This window comes from Rhinolophus hipposideros (assembly GCF_964194185.1).
Source record: "Rhinolophus hipposideros genome assembly, chromosome: 9".
Classification (NCBI taxonomy): Eukaryota; Metazoa; Chordata; class Mammalia; order Chiroptera; family Rhinolophidae; genus Rhinolophus; species Rhinolophus hipposideros.
In genome coordinates, this window is record NC_138055.1 from 36,576,385 (window position 1) to 36,603,556 (window position 27,172).

Genomic DNA, 27,172 nt, shown 5'->3' on the forward strand with positions numbered 1-27,172 from the left:
CACTTCAGGTGAGTAGTCCGATGGGAGCAAAAGTTTGAGAATCACTACTAGAAAAACCCCCTTCTTGAGAGAATTTTACGTTCATGGACAAAAATATTAAATTGACAAGCCTGGTGGATCGAAACAGTGACTTGTTTTCTAAAAGAAAGTTGTTTATGTTACGTTAGCATCCCAAGTGTTTTTATTCCTTCAAAAATTATGGAGCTGCAAATAATCGATTAGATTATTTGCATTAGCAGATAATTTGCTCTAGCAAGCCTAAATTTTAATATTTAAAACTGAATTAAATGAAACGTAAAGACATTCCAGATGTCAGAAACACAAAGCCAGTCCTATGTTCATTTGTTCATCTATTTATTCATTCACTCATTCATTCAACAACCATCTCTGTGTTAAAATGAGCTTTCACCGTTGAGCAAATACTGCATGCCAAAAACAACTACGCCAAGAGTTTACAGATTTGCTGCCTCATTTATCCTCTCCATAACCCCAGATAGTAGGTGCCATTATCAATCATGTTTAAGGGATGAGAAAACTAAGTATTAGGGAGATTAAATACCTTATTTAAGGTTGTGGTTAGTAAACGGTAGGGTCCAGACCCTAGCCAAGATCTCTCTCACACCCAATTCCATCTTCTTGACCACCATTGACGCTTCCCTTCACATAGTCACGTGTGGAAACTAACTTGGGACAGATCTTCCCTAACCAGAGGAGCACGCCATTAAGTCTGCCACCATGTGTTTGCCTAAGTCACAGGATGTCCCCTTTTCACATGAAGTGGCTCTTTAGTCCTAATATAACTTCAGTTGAAATTAATGCAAAACCTCCAAATTTCAGAGCTGGAAAGAACCTTAATGATCATCTAAAATGATCATCTTATTTGGATGAGCAAAATAAGCAGGGCTCTGGGTTTTGTTTCCTTACTTCAGGACAATTCCACTCTTATCAGTTTTGTATACTGGGATTCCAGGAAAGAAGTCTGCTGTAGAAAGTTTTTCTGCTTAACAATTAAAGTGTGAAGAGCAATGAATTTTTAGGACAAGCTTCTCATTTTACATATAAGAAGACCAAGGCTCCAGGAAGCTCATAACCACAAGCCCAGTTCTCTTGCTTCTCTCTGTCCAATGCCATTTTTCCCATGTCACATTTTCCATGTGCTGTGTCCGTTTCTCTTAAAGAGCTTTAAAGACCTCACTGAGCAGAATTTATCAAATTGGTGGAAAAAAAAAAAAACAGGAGCCAAGAATGGGTCTACCTACAACTTTCTGGATTACATGAAAAGGAGAATGAAGGAAGTCCAATGACTATAAGTGATTTGCTTAATCCACCTTGCTTAATCCACATCAGAAAGAGTTACCTAAAGAGTACCTCCCGCTATTGACTCTGTTGATTCATAGTGAATGCTGGATACAACATTCCCAAATTCTGCCTGATTTACGTATGGTGTCAACGTGACTTGAGATAAAAGCAAAATATGTGTTCTAGTTCTCTTATTTGTATTCCCATCAATACATTGGACACTTTTGCCATTAACAATACTTGAATGTAAGCATGTTGACATTTTAGCAGATCTACAGAGTTGTGATTCATGACCACTATAATTTCATCTTGAATCTCATCAGTTAATGTAAATTTGCTTTCAATTAGTTGTTTTAGTTTTATACACAGTGAAAAATCAATTTTGGTTAGAATGACAGTCATAGGCCATATGACTCTGCAAACCTGCATAATATGTATTAAGTTTTACCACACTCATCCTGCAATTTATGCTTTTATGTAAAATCATAAAACTTTGAGATGTATCCAAGAGATAATCTAAGTAATTCATAATATTTAGACCTAGGCAGTTAGCAATCAAATTTTTCATTTGGATGATGGATAATTCAATTTAATTTTTCAAGGCAAAATAATTCAAAGTAGAGATGACAAATGTTAGCAGAGATGGAAATTACATTCTTTCAAGAGTAGGTGTCCAGAGAAGGAGGACAAAGTGAACACATATCTGCCTGGGCTAGGCTGTCATTATACCACTGTCAATGTTGAAGGCCCACGTCTTCAACATTTGGCAGGCCTGCTGTAAGTCACAACTCACTTGATTGTGTTCACAGAATCAAAAATGGGGTTAAAGCAACACGGCAAATCACACGGAGCCTGTGAGATGACCCATGAGTTTTCTTCAAGCCCATGGAGAAAACTATGTGATGTGCAGAATTTTTATCTTTTCATGAATTCCGGTTAGAACACTAAGGCAAAACATGACTAATGACAAGTTCATTACTTCACATTCGACATATGTATATATGGCAAATAATTTCACACGAGTCTTGCTAAAATACTTTTTACATTCAGCAAAAAATTCTTAGTAACATAAAAGGACAATCTGTGTCATGCACTTACTTTCTACAATGCCAACAAAAATATAATAAGTGCTGCCCACCAGGTAATAATTTGTCATTCTTGTTCTAAATCCTATTCATTGGGTATGCAAAGCTCTGCAAAGTCCCACCACATGTGGAGACGAATGTCTTAGGGAATGAGGAGAGGCTGGGAAGCTAGTCAAGGAACTGAGTCATCTAAGCAATCTGGATCATTCACTTAGAATGCACACAAAGAAAGCTCTGGACATCGGCAGGGAAAAGGGGTGGGGCTCCATCTGCTTATATAACTAAAAGGCATCAAGCTGTTCCACTGAAAACAAGCAAAATACAATAACCGCTAACGGTCATTCAATCTTACAAAACTGTAGCCACGTGTGGGAACATAGGTGTTTTTTTTTTAACTCTATCCATTAACCTGTAATCAATAGAGATTCTGCTCCTATCATATTTAGGCTTTCCTTTTCCTAAACTATTTAAGATGCCCACCTCTCAGTTTTTGCAATCACTACTCTCCATTGTCTGAAACTAAACCTCAACAGCAGCACTGCTAGTTACTCAAACATGCTGTCCCTGATAGTTAAGACCCAGGTTTCAGCTTTCATCTCATCCTGACAGCAGTAGTGATGTGTATGCCACTTTGAAAAATTCTAAATCAGGTTTTCTTAATTGTTTTTTGAAAAATAATTTGCCATTATTGAAGACCTTCCTCCCACCTCTTCTCAGAATGTGGTAATACACAAGAGAGCAATATGCTTTTGCTCTTTAGTGAGTGTTTGGTGAATCATTCACCTATTCACTCCTCTATTTATTTATTCAGGAAAGACGACTGAGTATGTACTACGACCTAGACCTTGTGCTGCATACTGTGCTTACAAAAAGAGAATGAAACAATTCTCACATTCAAAGAACCCTAGAACAAAGACAAGTGCATGACTAGAATATAAGTTAAAGGTCACATGTGATAATCCCAGGCACTATGGACGCTGGAGAAAGAAGCAGCATTTAAGTGGATCAGTGTGTGTTTGTACTGGGAGGAAAGGGATGTTGTTCAAGAGAGATTTAAAAGATTCCTAAAAGACATATGTCTTGAAGGACTACCAATACCTTATCAAGTGGGCAAACTATAGAGGGAAAAGAAACAGGAAAGAAGTAGCAGAGAGCAGAGCATACTGGAGAACAGAGAGGAGCCCAAAAGACAGGAGCAAAGATCAGTATGACGGTGAGTAACTGGAACAGCAAAGAGTAATGGGAGAGAAAGGAAACATGGCAATATGGAAAATGTTCTCCAAGTTTAAGTTTGGTTAAGTATGAACACAGAAGTGTTTTTCTTTGTTGTTTAAAAAGAGAAGGGGGGGGGCGGGCGGAGGGGGAGTATTGTCATTTGAAATATTCTCTTTAGAGGTATTAGTATGGCAATCTAAGACCCAGGGAACCATATGGATAATCAGCCAAATGGGATCCATACTTAAAAAGAGAGATTCTTGCTCATATATGTAAGTTTACAAGTTAAATGAAAATCCAGTCTTCAGTTAAGAAGGAATTGCGCCCCCCACCCAGGTCAACACTGGCAAGAATCCTAATGGTTTTTTGATTGTTGTTATTCTCCTCTTCTTCAATTTACCAGAGCACTTTGTGGGAAATATCCATGTTTTCTGGGAGAGAAAATATCCATTTTTCTGGGAGAGAAATAGATAACCTAGTAGCTTGGCTGACAGCACTAATTTGCCATCTTGTAAGAGAATAATTTTGAAGCTTTAGGTGCTATGTCCACAAACATAAAATTGTTGAAGAGGAAAGATGTGATCTTAGATTCTGCATGGATGGTCCATGGATGGTCCAAACACCTCTATTTAGATCTTCCTTTCAATTCAAATATAATAGAATTTGATTTTTCCCTCAGCCTAGTTTTCCTTTGCTTTAAACCCTTTACAACCAAATCAAATCAGGACAAATTTTCTTATTTCATATAATCTCCAAGAGGTAACGCTGAAATCTTGTTTTATGTATTAAGTGCTATAGAATGAAACATTCTCTTCCATACAATTTGTTCAAGGAAATTTTTCTGGTGGTCTTCCTTTCTCATCACTATAATCACACGTCATTCCTCTCTTAAAAATCTCCCAACTTCTGTTTTGGATAAAACCTCCCATAATCTAGACAATCATATATTTTTGTTCTGTTTATGTTTTGCATTTGAGCAAAACACTAAAAACTTACTACCTTCATCAGATTTACTCAAGATTTTAGATTTAGAAAACTCTAAAAAAATACGAAAATACCTGAAATATCCATACAGAAAGTTTTAATAAATTTCTTCAAATTACTTCTAATTGTTTCTATATACTCGTTCAAAAGTAGAAAATAACTCTGAATAGATTGTTATGTCTTCAATATTAACATATTCCTTTATTTAACTTACAGAAAATTCCTATAGAAAACATTTGTTGAAGAGTGGGGGTAAGACAGCTCATTGATTCAAAAACCACAATCATTGTTTTCTTTTATTAATATTAGTTTTGCATAAAAGTTGTTAAATATTCAAAAATACCATTTTTTTAACACTATCCAAGGACCTCAATTGCTCTGTAAGGACCTGCTGCTTTCCCAAACAACTTTAAATCTTTGCTTAGTTCTAAGACCCAGCACTACCTGATGTCACTCAAACCATCAAACTTTATTTCATGTTTCAATATAAATCTCAGCTCTCCTGGGTTATTTTCATTGACTGGCAATGATGGCTCAACAAAATCCTCCAAGAACTTTTTGAAGTGCTTACAAATTATAAAACAGTCTCATGTAGGTGACCCAGGGTTGCTTGGTATTCGTTATGTCTGTGTAGAAAGATGTTTAACTGCCTTGCGAGACATTACTGTAGGTTGTTGCTCAAAATAATAATAATAATAATAATAAATAGGTAAAACAAAGTTAGTGAAAAAACAAAAAATAGGTGTATACACCCTTTGACCCAACAATGACAATCCCAGGAAATAATTATCCTAAGGAAATAATCAGGGAGGTACTGTTTATAGTAAATAGTGAAAGAACTGCCAATATTCAATAAGAGTTCTTTAAAAATTATGGTACATTGATATAATGAAATTCAATTAAACTTTATACATGGAATTAAAATGATTTATTGATATAAAAAAGCAAATGATTTATTAAGTGAAAAAAGCAGATAATAAAATTATGTACACTCCCATTTTTTTAGAAAATATATTTACTACAAATATATAAATGCTTATAAAATCTTAAAAGTTGAGACACTGAAAATTAACTGTGGTTATATCTTGGTGCTGGAATCATAGGTAATATTAGGTTTCTCCTATGCTTTCTTCTATTTTCAAAAGCGTATGTTACACTTTATAATGAGATTTTTAAATGTTATTAAAATCTACATATTTTTAAAATGTTAAGTAATTTGGAGTCTCTGACAATATTTTCTTTCTTTTGTTTTAACATGTATCTTCTTTCCCATTTCTGCTTTGCTTATGCCCACACATCGTATCAGGAATGCCTTCCTTATTAAATTTAAATTTGAATTTGTTGACCAAATGAAATTTAAATTAAATTTTAATTTAAACAAATTTAAGTTTGTTGACCCAAAATTGTACTATTTACTCTCTTCTCAACATTGAAATACGATTTGGTTCTAAGTGCTAATTGAAATAAGATGACAGAAAGAATTCCTTACTTGAATATTGGTCAATTTGTCCAAAATCTGGCTTGCAAGCTTAGGCCCATTCTCCATAGTTGGAATGTGGATAGTCTATGAAAGAAAACCAGACATGAGATAATTGAGGATAATCATATATACAGTGACAAAACACTCTGCGATGCTACTGTATCAATGCAATTCCACTGAAAAAAGGAATGGTACTATGATAACCTGATTACGTATGTTAGCTCCTTATGCCAAAGCCTCATTTCTGTTCCAAATTTGAATAAAAGCTAACTACCTGATTTTAGGGCACTAGTTTATATGCCAGTCTTCAGAATGATTTGAGGAAACAATGAGAAGCTGGGGGGGGGTCCCTAAAACAGTGGCTAAACTTAAAAGAACCCTACTCCTTTCAGGATTCCCAAAATCTACAAGGATAAATGATTGGCCCCCATATTTAATCCTCTTGGCAAGAAATGAGAAGCCAAAAGATATTTTGCCACTAATTAAAGCAAATCATTTCAAGGACATAAATTAAAGCAAGTCTATGCCTTCACAAAAGGGGCTTCCGAACCTGTGTCTGTTCTAAGCCAAACCTCCAAAATGTTGGATAGCATGATTAAGTTCAGGGCTGAGAGAGATTTCACGATCCTAATTTATATTTCAGTCAGACCCATTCATGCCTCGCTAGCTTGCAGGACTTTGATAGTTTGATTTTAGTAGATAGTCCATGTTCTTACCTTTCTTTTTATGCCCTTTAGGGCAATAGGATAATTAGATGTACATTTTGGCTCTGAATGCCCTCTAAAACAAGACCACTAAGAACATGATAAACTTTATAAACTTCTTGGTTCTACAGGCAAAATAATAATTGGACTTAAAAATATCTGACCTAATGACCTTAATTCATTAAAAAAGTGGACCAATAATACATTACCGAGATACTACAATAAAATATGAAACAGTAGGTTTATGATCAGTACAAGTATTAGGTGATAATAGAATAATTGTTTTCTCTTGAAATAATCTGTAGCTGGAATTATGTCAGGAGCCATTCCCTAAAAGCAAGTTCAAAAATCTCAAGCAATGAAGCAGACACCATTAAAATCGGCAGGAAAAAAAAAAAAAAATCAATACAACCAGCTGAGGAAAAAATAATTATAATGTTAAATATTAAAACAATGGAATCTATATTTAATACGAGTAACTTAAGCCAGTTCACATTTTTAAAATAACACCCACATGACTTTGAATTATAAAGTCAGTTGGTGATGTTAATCATAAGTATTGGAGCTTTGTTATAAAGGGAATAGCAAAAAATTGACCAAAAAATGAAAGTACAGCACATACGAAATCATACTAGTTTACTGGGAGGAGAAAATTTCTTACAACTAAATGCTTGAATTCCTTCTGAAAATTTTAGTAAATGCACCAGTTTTGCCAAATTAAAAAAAAAAAATTGTAGCCATAATAATAATAATAATAATAATTAATGTAGGAGTTGATCATTCAACTAAATTTTCCATTACTATTTGCTATTTCTACTCCAATAGTTTGGAAGTATATTTGGAAACCATAAATTGAACTCTAACTAACTACCTGTAGAACCTTCCTTAGTGAGCCAGTAGAAAGAAATGACGGAAGTCAATTGACACATCTCCAATCCCCAAATTGACAAAAGATAGAGATGATACTTGTCCAAGAACAAAACTGACCCCCCACAATGTTGGATCTTACACAACATCACTGGAAAGATGAGAGTAAGTAATTTGTTAATACAGGGTCATCATGACAAACGGCCCCAGTTAATGAAATGCCAAATATAGAAAAAAAAAAAAATGCTTTGCATCCTGGGGCCAACTCATATTTTGTTCACACGCTGAAAAAAATTTAATTACAGGCAAATGATTAGAAATTACCGGAGGGGACTGAAGAAACACTGTCTTACCTCCCCCTTGTACAGTATATCAGAAACTGGGCAAACAATGCAGGCCGTGCCAGAGCCAAACATCTCTCTAACTCGGTTCTGCTCCAGGGCTGTAGTCAAATCATCCATGGTGAGGTATCTCTCCGACACCTTAAACTCGCCCTGTTTGGAATGTAAAAAACAAAAAGCGTATATTTTCAAGGAAAAAGCATGCAACAAAGCCCTGTAGTCCTTACCTTTCTGCTAAACATCCGGACTGAAGTTGGATAACAGCAGTCATACTTAGAGGGAAAGCTGGACAGAATGAACAACGCCATCGTATCTGTAAATACACTGAGGTGTTATGCAACCTACTCCAAGGTCACAGCCTCTCTAAATGAGAAGATCAGAATGTAAATTATAAGAGTATCACTATAAAACGCATGGTATATTTCAATACGTGCCCGCCTGTTTTTTTTCCCCCTTTTACGAGGCGCACTTCATGGCTAAAGTCTCACAAACTGATGTAGCCCAAGTGCTACTTAATGGGTGCGCTAAGACAGACAGTCTTCAAACTATTTATCATAAAAATATAACTTTAATAATGATAGCTACCATTACTTGAGAATCCAATAGCATGCCAAATTCTCTCATTTTTAAGGTGGATATTCGTATCCCCATTTTACAGATGAGAAAAGTAAGATTCAGGGAAGCTGAATGACATCCCTAAGGTCACACAGTAAGTAAATGGCAAAAACTGGATTTGAACTCAGACCTGATGTGACTGGCTCCAAAACTGGTCCTCTTTCTACTGTGTCTTTTATGGAGTAAAAACATAGACTGAGTTTAAACATCCAAAATATTTCATTATTTTAAAACATTAAAAATACATTTGGACTTTGAGAAATTGCATTGTGTGTGTGTGTATATATATATATATATATTTTTTTTTTTTCTTCCTAAATTCGCTGTTCAGTTGACTTTACAACAGTAATCCTCTTCCTTCTCTTTAGTATCATATTAGGTTGAGTTTCATCACAGAATTATTGGCATGACCTCATCAACTTCTGCTGAACTACTGGAACATTTTATTTGCTCAAGGATATCATATGAAAAAAAAATGCCTTTAAGTTATCTGTTGAATACTCATTCTTAAATCTGCTTAATTCTCATTCTTTTGTTAGTGGTTAAAGTTCAAAGTTTGTCAACAGGCTATTTGAATTAAGGACAATAGAGAATGGACAGATTTTTTAAATAAGAGAGAATTTTTTTAAAACTTACAAATCCACAATAGATAAAAAAAGAAATCACAGCCTGTGGCAAGATTCAAAATATTAGAAGAAAAATGCATCATGCTGTAAGTATATTTGGAAAGGTAGGAAAATATGCCTGCAATAGAAATATGGCTTTTTGCAAGTTTCAATTTATCTCAGTCTGCAATTGCAATTGTGTTGTTCAAAGGTAAATAAATCCCAGAAAATCAGCCAAGTTAACTGAAAACAAGCTGAGCTCTGTGTTCTGGAAAAGAAAAAAAAACCTTGTAAATAAACAGAATTGTTTTTCCTCTGCTCTCCCTTACTTATCTTTGGACAATTTCCCCTTCTGGCAAATAATGGTAACCCCCTGCATGCCTCTTGGCATTTATGTCTCCCTGTTTTAAAATAGCTTTTAAAATAAATTACAGCTAAGGAGTCAAGAAAAAAAATTCCTTCATAATAACCTATTTTTCATGCTAGCAAATCATTAGTGTGGGAAAGCATTTCCCATTGCAACTTGTCATCAAACCTTCCGTACTTGATTGACTTTTTTCTTTAATAAAACAAAAATTACTGAGCTTTGAAAATACATCTTTCCAACTGCAAGCATATTTAGGACAGGGCAAGCTGTTTGAAATAATACCAACAGTTTGTAAATGTCATGCCCAATGTGCCAGCCAGCATGTGGCAGTTGGGTCTTGCCTACTTCAGGGTTTTGTAGAATTATTTATAGCACATTTCCTCTATTTCCAAAGTCTTTTCCAGAGAAACTGTGCTAGTACTCTCATAGACACATTGTGTGTATCTAAACATTTGTCCCATTTTTGACCACAGTATGCTCAAAGCCTTTTCACGTCCCTTGGACATCATTTTAACACATGGGTCAAAAGTTCCATCCAAGAACCTCTGCCAGATCACCAACTCATTCAGTATTCATCTTGAGTATGTTATAATGTCATTTCCAATACCAAACAGTTTAACATGCTTGCCTGTGTCACATGAATCAGAAAGCTTACTAAAAATAATTTTACATTTGCTTGAGTGTTTTGATTTTAATAAGCATGTATGTGAATTTGGGAGGACAGGGAGCAGAAGGGGGGGAAAGGCAGTCAACATAATTTCTATGACAAGCATGGTTACACTGGAATAAATAGAGGAAGGGAGAACTACGAATCATTGCCATTTGGAAGCAATGCACTTAGACTTGAAAAGTTAAGAACTGGCTAAAAGGAAGAACACAAAGTATAAACCAGGTGAGTCCGGAGGAGACACCTGATACAGAGCTTGAGACCAGTACTAGAATACTTCTTCACTAGGAAAACTTGACAAACTGGTTTCTTCCTGCCCTCCCTATAAACAATACTTATTTGATAGTCTTTCCAAGACAGTCCTTTTAGAAGAGTTCTTTTCATTGGAGGTAAGACTAAGATTAGATAACATGGGTTGGAACTACTACATATTATGTCAACACTAAGCTGGGCTTATTTTGATTACTTTTTTTGTTGCATGCTTACAAAAGCTGTTCATGTCAAAGGTACCCACCCACTTGCGTGCGAGGTCCAGGATGCTCTGTCTTGTCACTCCTGGAAGAATGATGCCATCTAGCGGAGGAGTTGCCAGTTCTTCTTCTGTCAATTAGAAATTGGAATATTTTCAAACTCTATATTAGCCATGCTTTATGTCAATAGCCATTAAAAAAAAAAAAAAGACAAAACTGTTTCTTACAAATTTGCTAGTAATAAACATGAAGATCATATCACTGTGCTGCATTGTCAAATTTCCCAAATCAATTCACGCTTCAGGTAGATCTTTATTTTTAAAAAGAAAAAGACACTCATGTAATCATCTTCAGTGTATCCTTCACCAGTAAAAAAGGAGATGGTTTTCCACTTACAAACAATTAAGAGTTATAAAATACACTTAAGAGGAACATTCTGAAGTCAAAATTTACTTTAGTGGATTGAAGCTGGTTAGTGAAGAAGAATAATGTACATAGGACCTTAATAAGGAACACTGTTCACTACCAAACCTAAGAATACTGTGCAGAAGCCCACCCCCAAGAAGTGTGCATGCCGATTCAGGCCGGTCACTGCTCCCATACTTCCCTTGATAATCTCTCTGTAGTGATTTTCAAACTTTATGGAGTTACTGATGTCACCTTCTGAGATTCAAATGTAATGGGCTCCAAGTGGATTAAGCACTTATAGGGCTAACAAAAAAGAAAGAAAAAAAAAAGCAATCCAGAAAACCAACCAAAACTCCACAGGTGACTCAGAAAGCCAAAGCCGAGGCACTGGTCTTCCTGAGAATGACCACAGGCACTCCAAACCACCGTAAGGGCTGGCATGATGATGGTCCGTCAATGTGGCCCATCATCTGCACATGCCCTCCTCACAGAAGGGCATCGTCTGCACATGCCCTCCTCACAGAAGGAAATCTCGGGTACTCAATGTGCCTCTCTCCTGCCTACCTCTGACATCCACGAACAGGAATCTAGTGAGAAATTAGAACCTTACATCATCGCTTTATAAAGATGTTGAACCTTGTGACAAATGATGTGTTGCCGACATGTTTGCAGAGGAATTCAAAAGGTATGCTTGAAAGGATCACCAGGTAGCAAAAGCTGTGTAGAAATCACACTGGTGTCTCTGAGCTCCCCTAAGCCATATTATACAGATAAAAGGGACTTCAGAAATCACCTAGTGCAATCCTTATTTTACACAAGAAACTGAGGCCTTATAAAGATAAGTGACTTGCAAGGCTAGTGACATTGGGAATCAGCACCAGAGCTTAAGTGTCCCAACACTGGGGTCTTTCCCTTTCCCTTAGTATACTATGGTCTGGGCTTGCCTATTCCATTGTGGTTACATCAGATATCCCCGACCACCAAGCTGTCTAGAAGACCAAAACTCTATATTCATCCCTGTGCCTGGGCCAGAGTGGTATGTAATAAGTGTTTTTGAATAAAAAATAAACGAATAATCATCTTTGCTAGGATAGAGCAGCATGATTCTTTTGAATTTTGTTGCTGAAAACGATCTGCTGGAAACTATTTTCTGGAAAGAGGAAAATTTGGTTTTGGCAAGTCCTTAGGGCTACTTTTTGTCATGTTTAGAAATAGTGGTCTCAAAATAAGCTCATGTTTTGCAATAGCAAGCTAGCTAACTGGATACATAATGTATGGATCTACGTACGTGTGTGTACACGTATATGCATATACACCACACATAGATAAACGTACTTCTAGTGCCCCCAAACTGGGCCTTTCCTAAAGCTCACTGAGCTCTAAGACGACATAAAGTTAAATGAAAACAGCAGCCCCGATGTGCAAATCCAGTTTTGTGAAATAAATTTAACACCCAAACTGTAACCACTAGCCTGAGGTCAAAGAAGAGAACATCTGCTTCTCTGGATGCTAGACAGAGATGATGACATGACAACATTTGGGTGAGAAACATTCATTTTCCTCTGCAACCACAAACATGCTTATGAGAGCCAGAACTAGCTCCAGATTGCCCAATGTAAGAAAAACAGAGCCTACAAACGCAGCTTGTTTTTGACAGAGAAATCATTTTTAGGAGCTGATGAATTTGGAAGCAATAACAGCAGGACTCATCTGTGACATCCCAAAGTCAAGCGCTAATGGGAACCAGGAATGTGGGTTTGTATAAGTGCCCTAAGCACCACCAGCACAAGTATTCATTTATTCAACGAATATACAGACGGACCCAACCACCAGCACAAGTATTCATTTATTCAACGAATATACAGACGGACCCAACTCTGATTTTTTTCTTTCACTTTAAGATGGTGTGAAAGCTATATGCATTCAGTAGAAACTGTACATTAAATTTTGAACTTTTCCCAAGCTAGTGATGTGTGGTACATGTCTCGTGATGCTGGACAACAGAAGTGGCAGTGAGCCTGTCAGCCACGTGATCACGAGAGTAAATAACTGATACTCTACAGTGCACTGCATTGCCAGCATTTGGGGGGATATTTTGTTTGTTTGTTTTATTATTAGTTTCAGGTGCACACAACAACGTTTGGGGGATATTGTGTTCTGAGCACGTGTAAGGCAGGCAGGGCTAATTTAGCATGTTTGGTAAGTTTGGTGTATTACATACATTTTCAACTTAGTGATTATTTTCAACTTACGATAGGTTTATCGGGACATAACCCCATCATAAGTTAAGGATCAAAGTTGAGGAACATCTGTGTATCGAATGCACGCCATGTGCAGTTGGCTTATCTACACCCTAAGGACACAGCAGTAAACAGAACCTCTGTAACTCCTTGCTTACTTTCTAATAGGCAGAGGCAAACAATTATTATGTTAAACAGGATGTTAGACCATAGGAGCAAAGGAAAGAGGAAAGGTGATAAATGCTGGGAAGCAGTGGGGAAAGGAGCTTGGAAGGAAATCCTCACTGAAAATTGGGTATGCGGGCAAAGACTCGAAGGCGGTGAAGGAGCAAGCCATGCAGACATGCCTGAGGGAAGTGTGCTGCAGGAAAGATGGTGTAAATGCCTGCTGTCCAAGAAGGCTCCTGCGGCCTGACACTCACTGCAACATCAACACTCACTGCCATGATCATTTTCCCAAACTAACTGTGAACTCAACCACAACAACAAGGTCTTCCTCTCAAAGTGGCTTCAGGGTCCAGCGAGAGGTAAAATTCTTTGTTCCAACAGTGACTAGCAAGTGTGTTAAATTACGCATCAACAGAGTAAAAAGGAGAATCGGGGCTGTGTGGCTTACCACCAGGCTTGCTGTCACTGGAGTCAAAACCCACCTAAGTTACAGGCCAATGCCACATACAGTTATTGTGCATGGCACTAGACTGTGAACACAGATTATCTACTGTACTGCCTAAGAAAGGACAGCCTTGTCCAAAAGAAGCAGTGAGTGTGGGTGCTGCTCACGGAAAGATGACAGGTTATGACTGAAAGAACTCTGCTTACACCTCCTGTTGATAAAGTTTGTGAAAAAGCAGTATTTTGCTGATTTTCAACTTATTCCTCTTTCTATTTTCTTAAAGCCACATGATATAAATCAAAGTTACTACAGAGTTGCTTCAATGTCTTCCTTTGGTTTTAGCCCAAAGGTTATTCCTGACATTTTTCTCTCATACTACTGTCCAAACATTTATTTCATTGCCTTTCTTCTCACTTCAAATTGTATTTCATCTGTTAAGTGAACACCCTCAAATTGAAGAGGCACATTTCACATTAAAACTAAAGTTATATCAGGCAACCATAATCTGAATAATAACTCTCACGGTCTTGTATATTTTCTAAGAGTCAGAAGACAAATTCTCTCATTTCTTTTCTGATCTTTAAAAGCCATGGTGGAAATGGTCCATGATTATTGTTTGGATAAGGGGTAATTTTTCACCAGGACAGTTTCTGGTTAAATCATGTAGCTCTTATTTAGAGTGTGCTTAAATCCTGACATCTTTCATCCATAAATAACGACGTTGCCACTTTTGCATGATGTGACCATTTTTGTTTGGGGTTGTGTGGGATTTTCTTGGGGCTGGGAAGGTAGGGGTGGGCAAGTGGGATGAATGAATTGAATCAATTTATTATCTCCTAAGTGCAGAGTTCAGCACTGGCTGTCATCTTTCAAGCATAGCTTTTAATGTATGTCATATGCAATAATTCAAATGTAGAAATCACAAATATGCCAGTATAAATTTTGTTTTTAAATAGTGGCGAGTACAAACAGCAGGAATGGAAGAAAGATCATGACCTGTATCTGACTTTTCATATGCCAAGGATGACCAAACATAAGGCTCATCTTGTTAGCCTCTGCAACTAATGGTGAAATTAGTGCATCGTTCTGAAGTCAGCCACATCTCAATCACCATCTTCCTCTATATTTATAGCCAAATAACAAAAGAGCAATCGAGGCTACTATAGCTATATAAAATAAAATTTTCATTAAAAATACTAATTAAAACCAATATTGAGACTACATAAGTATTTGGAAACTTTGACATTTTATATGTCTAGTCTCTATGCTTATTACTGTGAAATAAACAGTCTAACTAAGAATGTAAACAAATTTAAAAATGTGTTTTTTCAAAAATGTTTATGACTATTAAAATTCTAATGGAAATAAGTGTATATATCTGTATTTTCCCCCCATACTTGGCCATTTCATTCAATACCATAAACAACGACAACACTTCACCGAACTCCTATGGTCTCTGCCAATAAAAATAAAATAAAATAAAATAAAATAAAATAAAATAAAATAAAATAAAAACAGCAAAGAGAGATAGTGAGCATTCAGGACATTAAAGGTAATAAACAAATATTGATTTTTACAGTAGACATATATTAATAGACTTGAATGAATCAAGATCTAAGTGCAATCCAAAGATAGAGCAGTATGTCCTTAAAAATAGCGTGCTTCAATCAAATTGAGCTCCAGAGTAAATCTGGAAGGCTTCTGCTATGTTATCAAAATGTGCATAAAGGGGAACAACTGTTGAAAGAATTATAGCAAGAGAGTATACTGAATTTTATATCGGTAGAATCAGAAGATTATGTTTATTACTATAGCATTTTATGCATAGTATATGGTGAATGACCATTGAGTTAATCTGAGGCCTATCTCCAAATACAAGGGATTTCCGATAAGAAAAAAATGGTAAGAAAGCAAAAGGGATGAGGCAGCAAATCTTCAAATCGAGATTTTAATTCCTTCAGTTGACAGCTCAATAATAAGTACATCTAGAGTCAAAAAATAATGACAAAACCTTTATAAATTCTATAAACTTCAACTCATGTCCACTTGAACAGTAGTTCTTAGGCCCTGGAATTGTGCTCCTCATTCTCCTGTTCAAAGGTTCTAGTTCTGTTTTCTCCAATCCCAAAACGTCTGGCGGGGGCAGGGAAGGGGGGAGGAGCAAGAAACTAAAATCTGAATGGGTTACCTCCATCTTCATTGATCCAGAAAAGAAAAAGATTCATAGTTCCAACTTCTGTTATCTGATTATCCTCTCCGTAGAGCCACAGAACCTGCTGACACGCGTTATCCATTGCTTCACATTGGGCAAAAAGAGATGAGCCATAATTCCTTTTAAGAAAAAGGAAACATATTATCACTATACTTCAACCCCTACATCTTATATTAAAATATGCATCTTTAATTCACATGTGCATGTAGTCAATGCACCATGTTCTTAATATACACAGAGGGTGCCAAAAAAATGTATACACAATTTAAGAAAGGAAAAAAACTGTATTAAAATTATAATATTTAATATATACCAATAACAAAAGATGAATACAATCATGAATATACATTTTTTGGGCACCCTTGGTATATACTATACTCTCTAACAGCATAACATTAAAGGAAAGTTATCAGAGCACCTAAATGATCTATTAATAACTGCACTCATTTGAGAGAAAGATAGCAAAGCAAAATTGTGGAATTCTAACTTGAAAAGTAGAGCTAGGAGAACCACAGGTAAATAGCCAAGTTAATAACAGTAAAAAGTTATTTATTTTATTTTATTTTATTTTACCTACCAAGCAATATTACATGACTTATTTCATTTTAACCTCACACTAGTACTATAAGTAGGCCCCTATGATTATTTCCATATTCAGATGAGAAACTGAGGCTTAGAGAAGTAACTCATATCAAGTTACAGAATTAAGTAGTAGAACACAAAGCCTTGTGTTGTCTTAACTGAGACATTTCAATATATCCAAGAAATGCCTAATGGCCAATATCTACATTCCCCCAAAGATGGGACACAATGTTAAAAATCCTGATTTTAACCAAAAAGTATTCTGAAAGCCCATTTTTCTCAACCTGCCTTCTCATCTTGTATTATTCAAAATCATGTTTAAACCATCTTAAGCAGAAAAGTGATCTACAGTGATCATGTATTCTGTGATAATACATTATATTACTTTATAATAAATAGCAAACTACCCACAGACCAAAACTAAATATTTTCTTGTTCCTTGTGACATTTGTGGCCAATGTCACAATGGTCGCATGTTATCTTTTCCCTAAGTAGGTAGGGGGAGCTAGAAAGCAAGATTTAAAGAAGAAAACCTTTAAATATTATTATCACTTTGTGCACTCTAAGAAAAGTTTTAAGAAAGTAATACAGATGGTATGTAGTCATGTACATAAAGAAGTCTGAACGAGTAAAAAAGAAATCAAGTGAGTAGACAAAATAGTTACAACCTGGCTCGCCTAAGACATAGGAAGAAAAGCTCTAAACCAGAGAGAAAGTGATTTCTTAGTTTAACGAACTCCATTAGGGTTTGCTACCCATTGAGAATGCAGTTGCTGAAATTGAACAGGGATGATGGGACATAATACTGAATAACCCTTTTTGGTAGAAAATAAAGAAAGACTGCAGAGGGAGGTCAGAGCCCATTGTCAATGTCTCTCTCACATCCCAGCAGCACGTCATTCGACTCTCCCAGGACTTCCTGAATCTACATGCTGTACCTGCGCCCAGAAGGCTGCCACGAGGTCACCTTCTGGACAGTTGCTGCCCCGGGCATATGATACGCATCAGTACTTGGTACACACCAAAGGTACGGGCCATACGGATTAATGCAGCTATTCTTGTTCAGTCATAAGGGTATTCCCCATTCACAGCCAAGTCCACCCCTGAAACAGTCTAACACTTTCAAATGCTCTTTTATTTCCAGCTAGCTACATATGGCCTGACAGAGCCAAAGCCAGGCTGTCCCTCAGCCAGTTGGCAACAGGTATGGCTACAGTCTGTGGCAATGAAGACAGCATTTCAGTGAAGCAGGCCCTTCCCCAGACAGGACTCGTTGAAGCCAACTGAGGGCCTCGCTCCCAGCACCAGGTGCTCCGGTAGTTCGTTCAAAGCCCTGATTTGATTCCCGTTTTAGTTACTCATTTTCGTTCTTGCCCATGCATAACATTCACTGTTTCTCCCTTATAGAAGGCCACTGGTTATCCTTTAAACACTGAAAAAACTAAACACAAAACAAAAATGAGCATTACAATCAGAATATTAATATAGACATATTTGTTTTGAAGTGAAATGGCAACTAAATTATTGTGAGGAATTTTCCTTTAAACAGAAATGCAGACTTACCCTCCCATCTTGCAGTCCCCAGTCCCACCTTTCCAGGCTCTTACAAACTTCGGATTAGCCCACAGGGACACTGGGTTAAAGGTTCCACTTGAAAAATAAGGTCCCACTGGGCTCAAGATTACAAAGATCAGGGCTTTGGTAGGCTTCTTGACTCCAAGAGAAGGCTGCAATAAAGTAAAAGTACACGCACAGTTCATTTAAAATCTAGAATAAACGATTTAAAATTTAAAATTTAAAAGCCTTAAAATCTAGAATAGATCTGTAATTATCTCCTACAGGGGTTATGTAAGGACAGGAGCTGTTACTTCTACATTGAGTTACACCAAGTCTGATGGTCTTTTAAGAAGAAAACACCAAGAATGTAGTGCTTAAGTTTCATTTTGCTTTGCTTCCTGAGTTGTTTTGATTTTAGAGGAAAAGCAAATTTGTCAAAATTTGTTTTTGTTAGTAGGGTTTTTAGAGAAGTATATTTTTAACAACTAGCTATGCAGCACCTTTGAATGCTGCATTGATTGGAAATTGAAAAAGAGAAGAACTCAAGACACGATTTCAGTCTTTGGGGTGAAATATATTTGCTTCTGACTTCCCCTTCTGTTTTTATGGATTATGGACCCCTTCGGGACATGGCAGGGCCTCCAGCTGGTGGTGGGTGTACAGGAGCGTGCCATCCCCAGACCTCACCATGACAGGTACCAGACTGCAAGAGTATAGCTACACTGGAGGCAAAGACAGCAGACAAGATAAATATCCCCCTAAAAGGACTCAGGAACTTGTCTCATGAATGACAAACACAGAAGATGGCCCTTCCCACAAACATTCACCACAAAGCCCATACTGCAAAATCATACAAAGTCCTTCAGCACAAAAGCAGTTATAAGTAACTACTTTCAGTCATTTATTAAGGAGGAAAATTGAGAGACTGAAATTGTGGGGGCTACGTATGATACAGGCAGAAAGGGTCACTGGGCTATCCTGTGGCATTTAAGAACACAGAAAGCAAGAAGACAAGTCAGGACTATTACACTGAGTGTCGTGGGATGTAAAGTGCTGGTGTCCAGTCTCCACCAGAGCCTTGTTTGGCTGGAAGGGGTAGGAATCTGTCATGGAAAGAATGAGAGGAGACAGTTCCAGCCAGGGAAGAAGATTCCACTCTCATTCCAATGAACATTAGGACCAGAGCCAACGGACAGTGGATGATGAGTAATCACGTTAAAAAACATTAGTCAGCAAGCAGTTGGTTTTGTTTTTTTGCTTGTTTGTGTTTGTTCTTTAACAGGGGCTGAACTAAACTCCCCCACCAAGAAATGAGTGAAGAGCCTTAAAACTTCATTTGTCATTTTTGGTTTCATTGTTTGGGAGAGAAAACCTCAGAATATACACATCTGCCTTCGTTCTCAATTTTGATAAAAACTGACTATCTTATCTCTGCATTTTTATTTACCTACCAGTTAAATAAGTATAATGATTCCTTCATTAGAGGAGCTTTGAAGCGTAATTTAAAATTTTTTATGAACCCTTATGCTGAGGAATTAAGAGAAACTCCTCAACATAATTCAGAAATGCGATATGCAGGATACAGTCTCTAATTTATCTAGCTCCTAAGTTTCTGAATAAAATAGCTTATTTGTGGACAAACTGATAACCATTTTACTAGCGATCCCATGAATGCCTGGACTTTTTTCACTCTGAACTCAAGTATTTTTTTGCAACCTGCATTATACTTTTTAAAAAAGTAACAATAACTCATCATCATGGAAATTTTTTTTCTGAGATAAGTTTCATCTTATTCATTCCCTTCCCCCAATTTTAATTGACAGGCAAAGTTCCATATATTCCACTAGGTGGTAGTATAGAGAGCACAGATGGGAAATGGGGAATAATTCCATGCCTTAAATCTATTTCTGGAAAAAAACAAATCTCAATAAACCTTAAGTAACACTTTTATTCTTAGCAAGCAGGTAAATCACAGACTAGAATGTCTCAATACTGAGAGAAAATGTGTTTATGTGTACTAACATTTTATTTTCTGAAATTTAAGCAAGATCCACTCATGTTTTACAAAAGTACTTCAAGTACTGTGTTCATCACAACTTTATCCTTAAACGATTACTTAATAATTATTGCCTTTTCATAAAAAGAATCATGACTTTACTGAAAGTGGTCATACTGCTTTAAGAGTGAGAATAAGTAAAATGTAACTGCATCAGGAAGGGATCTTGAGTTTCCACCCTCAGGAACTATTATTTGTTTTTTTTGTCTTGATTCTCCTTTCTATCCTGGGAGGCAATTTAAATTCTGTGCTAGTGTGACAGTTCTGAGTAGTTCATTATATAATATTAATCAAATGGTGTAAACATAATTCTATGATGACAAGGTCAGGCTTCTGATCAAATAAAGCAAAAGCCATATAAACAGAGAGAAAATATGAATGACAATGTCTGATAAGTTGCGTAAATCAGTTTCAATGAGTCTCATTTCCTTAGGAACACTTTGATTTTTTTAATTCTTCTGACTAGTTCCTCTGATTATTTTAATACATAAGGAATTGAAGAGGGCTTTTTAAAACTCCCAGGGAAAATGAGGAATATAAAATTTCTGATGCACAGTATATAACTTCTCAAGGGACCACAATGACTTTGAAATTCTGATGTGTCCAAAACAATATTCTTCTTTATATTATTTCTCACAAATAAATACATATACAAGCATATTAAATACATATATATTTTGCACAGAATAAAAAGACACTTAAAAAAAACAAGACACTCGGGTGTGATGAAACATAAAGACACATGTCACAATGAAAATTACCACTTCTGTCTGTGTCAGTCGGAAAATTAGTTTATAGAGAGCTTGCGGAGCTGCTCCCCCAATCACGGCTTCCACACCTCACTCTACTTCAATATGGCAAAAATGTCCAGCCCTACAGAGAGCAAAGAGTGTATCGAGTCTCAGATTGCTATTTTCCAGAGTATGTTGGAAAGGATGATAACGAGTACAATCTCTCCAAGACTGAGTTCCTCAGCTTCATGAATACAGAACTGTCTGCCTTCACAAAAAACCAGAAGGACCCCACTGTCTTTGACTGCGTGAAGAAATTAGACATCAACTGTGATGGGCAACTAGATTTCCAAGAATTTCTTAAACTTCTTGGCGGCATGGGAGTGGCTTGCCGTGACTCGTTTACCTGTTCCCGGAAGTATATCTGAGGAGCCCTTGGAGTTGGCCTCCAGACCCACCCCCTTACTTTCTGGCCTTCTATCCATCATCTCAAAGACCACACATACCCTGAACCCCGCGCACCTACCACCCCATGCAGGCCATTCCTGCTGGTAGTAATACACACACACACACACACACACACACACACACACACACACACACACACACACACACGTTTATAAAAAGGCAGGATTTCAGAGGTAATCTGAGCAATGACAGAAAGAGCTCCGTGAGCTGAGAAAAGTACATGCTTTGTCCAGGAAGGCAGGGAAGCACAGCAGCTTTGTGAAAGCTTGGGACTAATTCTGCCTTAGGCAAAGCAAGTAAGAGAGAGAAACAAGATAATTGAGAATAACAGGGGAACATTTTTCAAAAAGAACAGCATGACCTTTTTTTTTTTTTAATCCAAAGAACAGCCTGTTGTTTTGTTTTAACCTTACCAGTTTTTTAAAGAGATTAGTTAGAGAAGAAAATGGTAAAGAATATTGAACTATTGAACTGATGGGTGCTGTAAAAGATGTGGAGAGGACCAGTGGTCCATATAGGGCCTGGAGTGTGTAAGTCATAAAACGAGGGGATAACAAATTCACATAGTGTTTTTATAGGAAAAACTAGTTGATTTGGTGAAAGATTTTTTTTTTAAATTCTCAATAATTACATAGTACTTGTTGGTTTCTAAGACATTTTAAGGTCATTATCTTCATCCTATGCTCAAGCCTCATAGAACCCTTTTCCCTTTCGATTCCTCACCTTCCCACCTCTAAATGTTTTCTTATACTACTCCCTCTACCTGGAATATTCTCCCCATTATGGATTGAAATGTGTCTGCCGGATGATCGGTTGGCTTTGTGGTTAGAGCATGGTTAGACCTTGGTTAGAGCACCAAGGTCACCGGTTCGATTCCCACATGGTTCAGTAAGAGACAACGGCTTGAGCTTGGAGCTGAGCTGCCTGTAGGTGACCAGTTTGCTCAGTGGTTGGACCGCGGTGCTCCTAACACCAAGGTCATTGATTCGAGTCCCACATGTGCCAGTGAGCTGTGCCTTTCACAACTAGATTGAAAATAATTACTTGATTTGGAGCTGAGCTGCGCCCCCCCCCCCCACAACTAGATTAAAAAACAACTTGACATCCTGGAAAAACACACTGTTCCCCAATATTCCAATAATAATAATAATAATAATAATAATAATAATAATGATAATAAAAAGAAATGTGTCTGCCCTCAAAATTTGTATGTGGAAGCCCTAACCCCTAATGTGACTGTGTTTGGAAATAAGGCCTTTAAGGAGATAATTAAGGTTAAATGAGGTCAAAAGGGTGGAGTCCTAATCCAGTAGGGCTGGTGTCTCTATAAGAGAGACACTAGAGGATGAGCCTCCCTGACCCACCCGTCTTTCTCTCCACACAGAAGACCCTATGAGGACACAGGAAGAAGGTAGACATCTATGGGGAGGCCCCACCAGAAACTACCCTATTGGCATTTTGATCTTGGACTTCTAGCCTCCAGAACTTTGAGAAAATAAACTCTGGTGTTTAAGACACTCAGTCTGTGGTATCCTGTTATGACAGCCATAGCAGAATAAGACATACCCTTTTTCCCCTAAGTAATACAAACCCTTTAATCTCAATTTAAATGCCATTTAAATGTCACTTCAGGAAATAAGACCTCTAGACAAGGTTAGGTGTTTGTGTTATGTGCTATTATAGCATCCTGCACTTCCTTAAGTTTAGATAAAATGCCTATTACACTTTCTTACAACTGCTTATTTAATTATGTAATTCTCTGCTTCTTACTAACCTGTATATTCCATGCAGTGCAAAACCATCTTTGTCCCCTACACATAGATAGCAGCATACATTGTTATACCTGCTTTACTAAATATTTGTCTAACAACTATCCATCTTAATAAAATGTGGTTTATAGAAAAGGGTTGTGAAAAAAAACCATAAATGACTATTTACCATACTTGAATTATTTTGATTTTAAACAATTATGCTAATGCTAATATGTTGCATTGATACCATAGAGAAATGTGCCTTTGTCTCTTGCCTGATTTCCTTTAGTGCTGGCCTCTGGACTAACAGATAATTTATATGCAGACACTGAAAGACTATCATGGGGGAAACTGAAGTCCAGAATTTTCTGAGGCTTGCTATAAAGTGGGTAAGGGATAGCGCCGAGTTTATTTGTTCCTAGTTCCGTTCAAAGAGAAAGATGGTATAAAGTTAACACTTCACAAAATGAAGGCTGAACACTCAACTTTTTTAGTTTTTAAGTAAGAATGATCTTAAAATTTATTTTAAAATAGTTAAAAGAAAACTAAAGATAAGATGAAAAAGACTAAAAGAACACAACTATCTCACCTAACATGTAAAGGCAGTTATGACTGCTCACAGGGTTAGTATAAGGATTATATTAGATAATCTGTGGAAAGCACCCAGGGCCTGATCTTTCTCAAATGTTTAACAAGTAGGAATTGTTATTGTTTTATGAATAATAACTAATGATAGTAATAGTGGTAAAATAAATTCAATATGTACCAATACATAGAGTATTAAAATGACATGAAGAAGATTGTAGATATGATCATAGAACCACACTCAATACTTGGTGTTGGAATTGTGGAGAATCAGTACTTGGGAAAAACACAAGGATTATTATACTAATGACCTGGGACATACGGGGTGGTACATTTGAAATCCATTCTAAACAGAAATTTTAGCCTGGATTATTAAACAAGTAATCAAGATTACTTGAGGGAGAAGTGCTCAGAAGGAGCCAAAATGAGTAATTCTTAGAAAAACCGTGCTTCATTTCCCTTTCTGAAATGACTCTAGGTCAGGGGTTAGCAAATTTTTAAAGTTTTACTGGAACATGCGCACTCATTCATTTACGTGTTGCATATTGCTGTTTTTGTGTTACAAAGGCAGAGTTGAGAGTTGAGCAGTTACCTATCCCTTCACAGAAAGTCTTCCAGGCCCTTTTCTAGATGACAAAAAATTGCTACAAGTTGGTTTTCCTTGTACTAAGAATGGCCTTGAAACCAGGATCTCCTCACTGACCTAGCCTCAGCACTCAGACTTGCACTTTGTGATTCCGTCCAACTTGGTTCAGTTGACTGAGCCAAGCACGGCACTGACCTTGAAATAGAAAGACAAATAAGACCAACACAGGGAACTCACAACTGCAAAGAGGATGTACCCCAAATAGGCAAGTACCATCCCAGCTGACCAAGTAAGGGAGTCCTGAGCAGGCTGGTGAAGGGGAAAGGGTTGTATATTTTCAAACGGCTCACTGCAGTATTATATGAGGTAACAGGGAATTGGAATCCCAGTAAGGGAACTGGGACAAAGTGTAAAGTGATAGACTGCATATAGACATATAATAGTAACCAAGACAGAAATGAAAAACACAAGGCTAGGGGAAAAAGTTAAGAAACACAATGAGATCTGTAGGGCAAAATCATTTCTATAAATTAAAAATACAGGTATGCAAAGTAATAAGAGATACTTAAGAACAAATTAAAAGAATATTCATTCAATACATGAGAATGATTTCCAATGGGGGAAGAGGAGATAAGTGGGGAATGAAGACTGAAGAGAATAAAAAAACCAAGAGAGGGACCCCATATGCCCAATGATGATAAGTGCCATGAATTGCCATGAATTGAGGGGTGTAATAAGTAACAAGTGCACCACAACTCCAGACTGAAAATAAAGATAATAATAATAATTATTATCTTGATATGGATAAGGACAACCTCAAGAGGATGTCCATTGGTAGGAGTGGCCTGATAATAACAAGCTGATTATCACATGCTACAACCAATGCAAATGAGCTGGATCTTTAAAAACAGACTCAAGGTTTGAAGATATTAAAATGGCACTATTAATATGAAATATGTTAATAGTTATGCAAATGAGAATTTAATATTATTTATAAAGAGTGGAATGAATATACACACACACACAAACACACACACACATCAATAAGGTTGCAAAAGAATACATTAAAAGTGTGAGTTAAACCCAAGTTAATGATTACAGATTGCTGTTGTAACACCTAGTTTTCAAATCTGTTCTGCTTCTTTCATTTACAGAGGCTAATTATGAAGAGAAAAGATAAGATGTCTAAGCATAAACAAAGGCAGTGAATAAAGAGAATTCTTTTCATGGGAACTGTTATGATTATTGGTTAAATTATATGTATAATATAAAGATTTTACAAGGTCATAACAGGAAAAGAAAGACAAGTGTATAAAATTGACATTCCCTTAAGTCCCTGTGGAGTGAACCAGAAATCAAGGAGTGGACCATTTCGCAGAAAGATTTTTAAATGCAAGCTCTGATGAAAATTTCATACTGAAAGATTTCCAATGAAGTTGTGAATGGGAAAAATGTTCATATGAAGTAATTTAAAATGTTTCTGCATTGTTCAAATTGTATTGTGTTCATCTGAGGCTGGTATTAACCCAAAACAGACTGCTTCTCTAGTTGAGCTCAACTCCAAAAATGCATTTAGGAGCACTCCACTGTGGAAGCATGAGTTAACTGAACATGAGGAATTAATCAACTTCCACATGAGCCAAGGTCAGTTTGTCTTTGAGTGCAGCTGAAGACGTCAAATTGGCCAGTAGCTTGCAGATATGTGGCAACAGCCTGGGACCTGTTCAAAGGGGCTGAGAGCTGACTCCAGACAGCATGGAGGGTTGTCCCTACCATCAGACTCAACACTTCCAATAATACTTCTTCTCAGCCCTGATATTATTTAGTACTGTCTTACTCTACCAGCTACCTCTCTAATGGACAGAGTGTAATTAAATGGGACTGTGATCAGTTGAAAAGGTGGAAGGCTAGGAGCAATGAGCAGAAGAATTTCAGGGTCTGTGGTTGTGCATGTATATTTTGCTATTGACCTTGGTCAAAGCACCTGTACACATATCAGTATCACTGAGAAAATAAAGGTGCGCACTTGTGTGTGTTCATATGGTCGCACCTGCCCATAGTTACTAAATAGGGTGAAGTTGGATAGAATAGATGTTAAAATCAGCAAAGCCAAGCTTCTTTAGATGTAGGGTAGCTAAATATCAGTAGTGAACCTGACAGTCATGTAATTTTAGCTTATTGTCTAGTAAAGTAAAAGTTTAGAAATGTGTTCATGTAGATCCTCTTTATTTAAATATTACAATTTCAGATTTTATCTTAATTTGCAATTGACATAGTAGTTTGAAGCACTCAAGCTTTCAGTTTCTCTTTAAGTTTTTACCTACCTATAAATATTTCAGAAAAGATTGATTTAAATGATGTTGAAATTGTTTTTAATGAGCAATCTTTTGGTAATATGAATGATTTTATCCTTTAGTTCAAAAGTTTTACAAAAGGTTAATGTACTCAGGTTTAGTATTTTGTTTAATAATGTGAACTTTATAGAAAAAACTTTTTTTAATTTCTACCCACTGGCAGTGTGGTATTTTATTCATAATCCCTACTCACTGGTTATGGGGGAAGAGACCCCTACACTTCCACTCTTTACCAACTAATCCCAAGACTTTAAGAAAATGAAAAATAAAAATAGCAGCTCTCCTTCCTCCAAATTTCACAACTATGACCACCTCTACCCTGAGGAAGTA

At 36.7% G+C, this 27,172-nt stretch overlaps 1 protein-coding gene across 6 annotated transcripts in view; it reads right to left on the reverse strand.

Annotated features, from left to right (window-relative positions):
* BCAT1 (branched chain amino acid transaminase 1) overlaps positions 1 to 27,172 on the reverse strand; it is a 79,259-nt gene that overhangs the window by 6,818 nt on the left and 45,269 nt on the right. For all 6 annotated transcript variants that reach the window (XM_081060433.1, XM_081060432.1, XM_081060430.1 and 3 more), the window contains exons 6-10: positions 18,318 to 18,481; positions 16,149 to 16,291; positions 10,744 to 10,829; positions 7,988 to 8,128; positions 6,073 to 6,147 (exon numbers count right to left, since the gene is read on the reverse strand). In XM_081060433.1, coding sequence (XP_080916559.1) covers positions 6,073 to 6,147; positions 7,988 to 8,128; positions 10,744 to 10,829; positions 16,149 to 16,291; positions 18,318 to 18,481 — 609 coding nt within the window. The remainder of the gene's footprint in view (positions 1 to 6,072; positions 6,148 to 7,987; positions 8,129 to 10,743; positions 10,830 to 16,148; positions 16,292 to 18,317; positions 18,482 to 27,172) is intronic.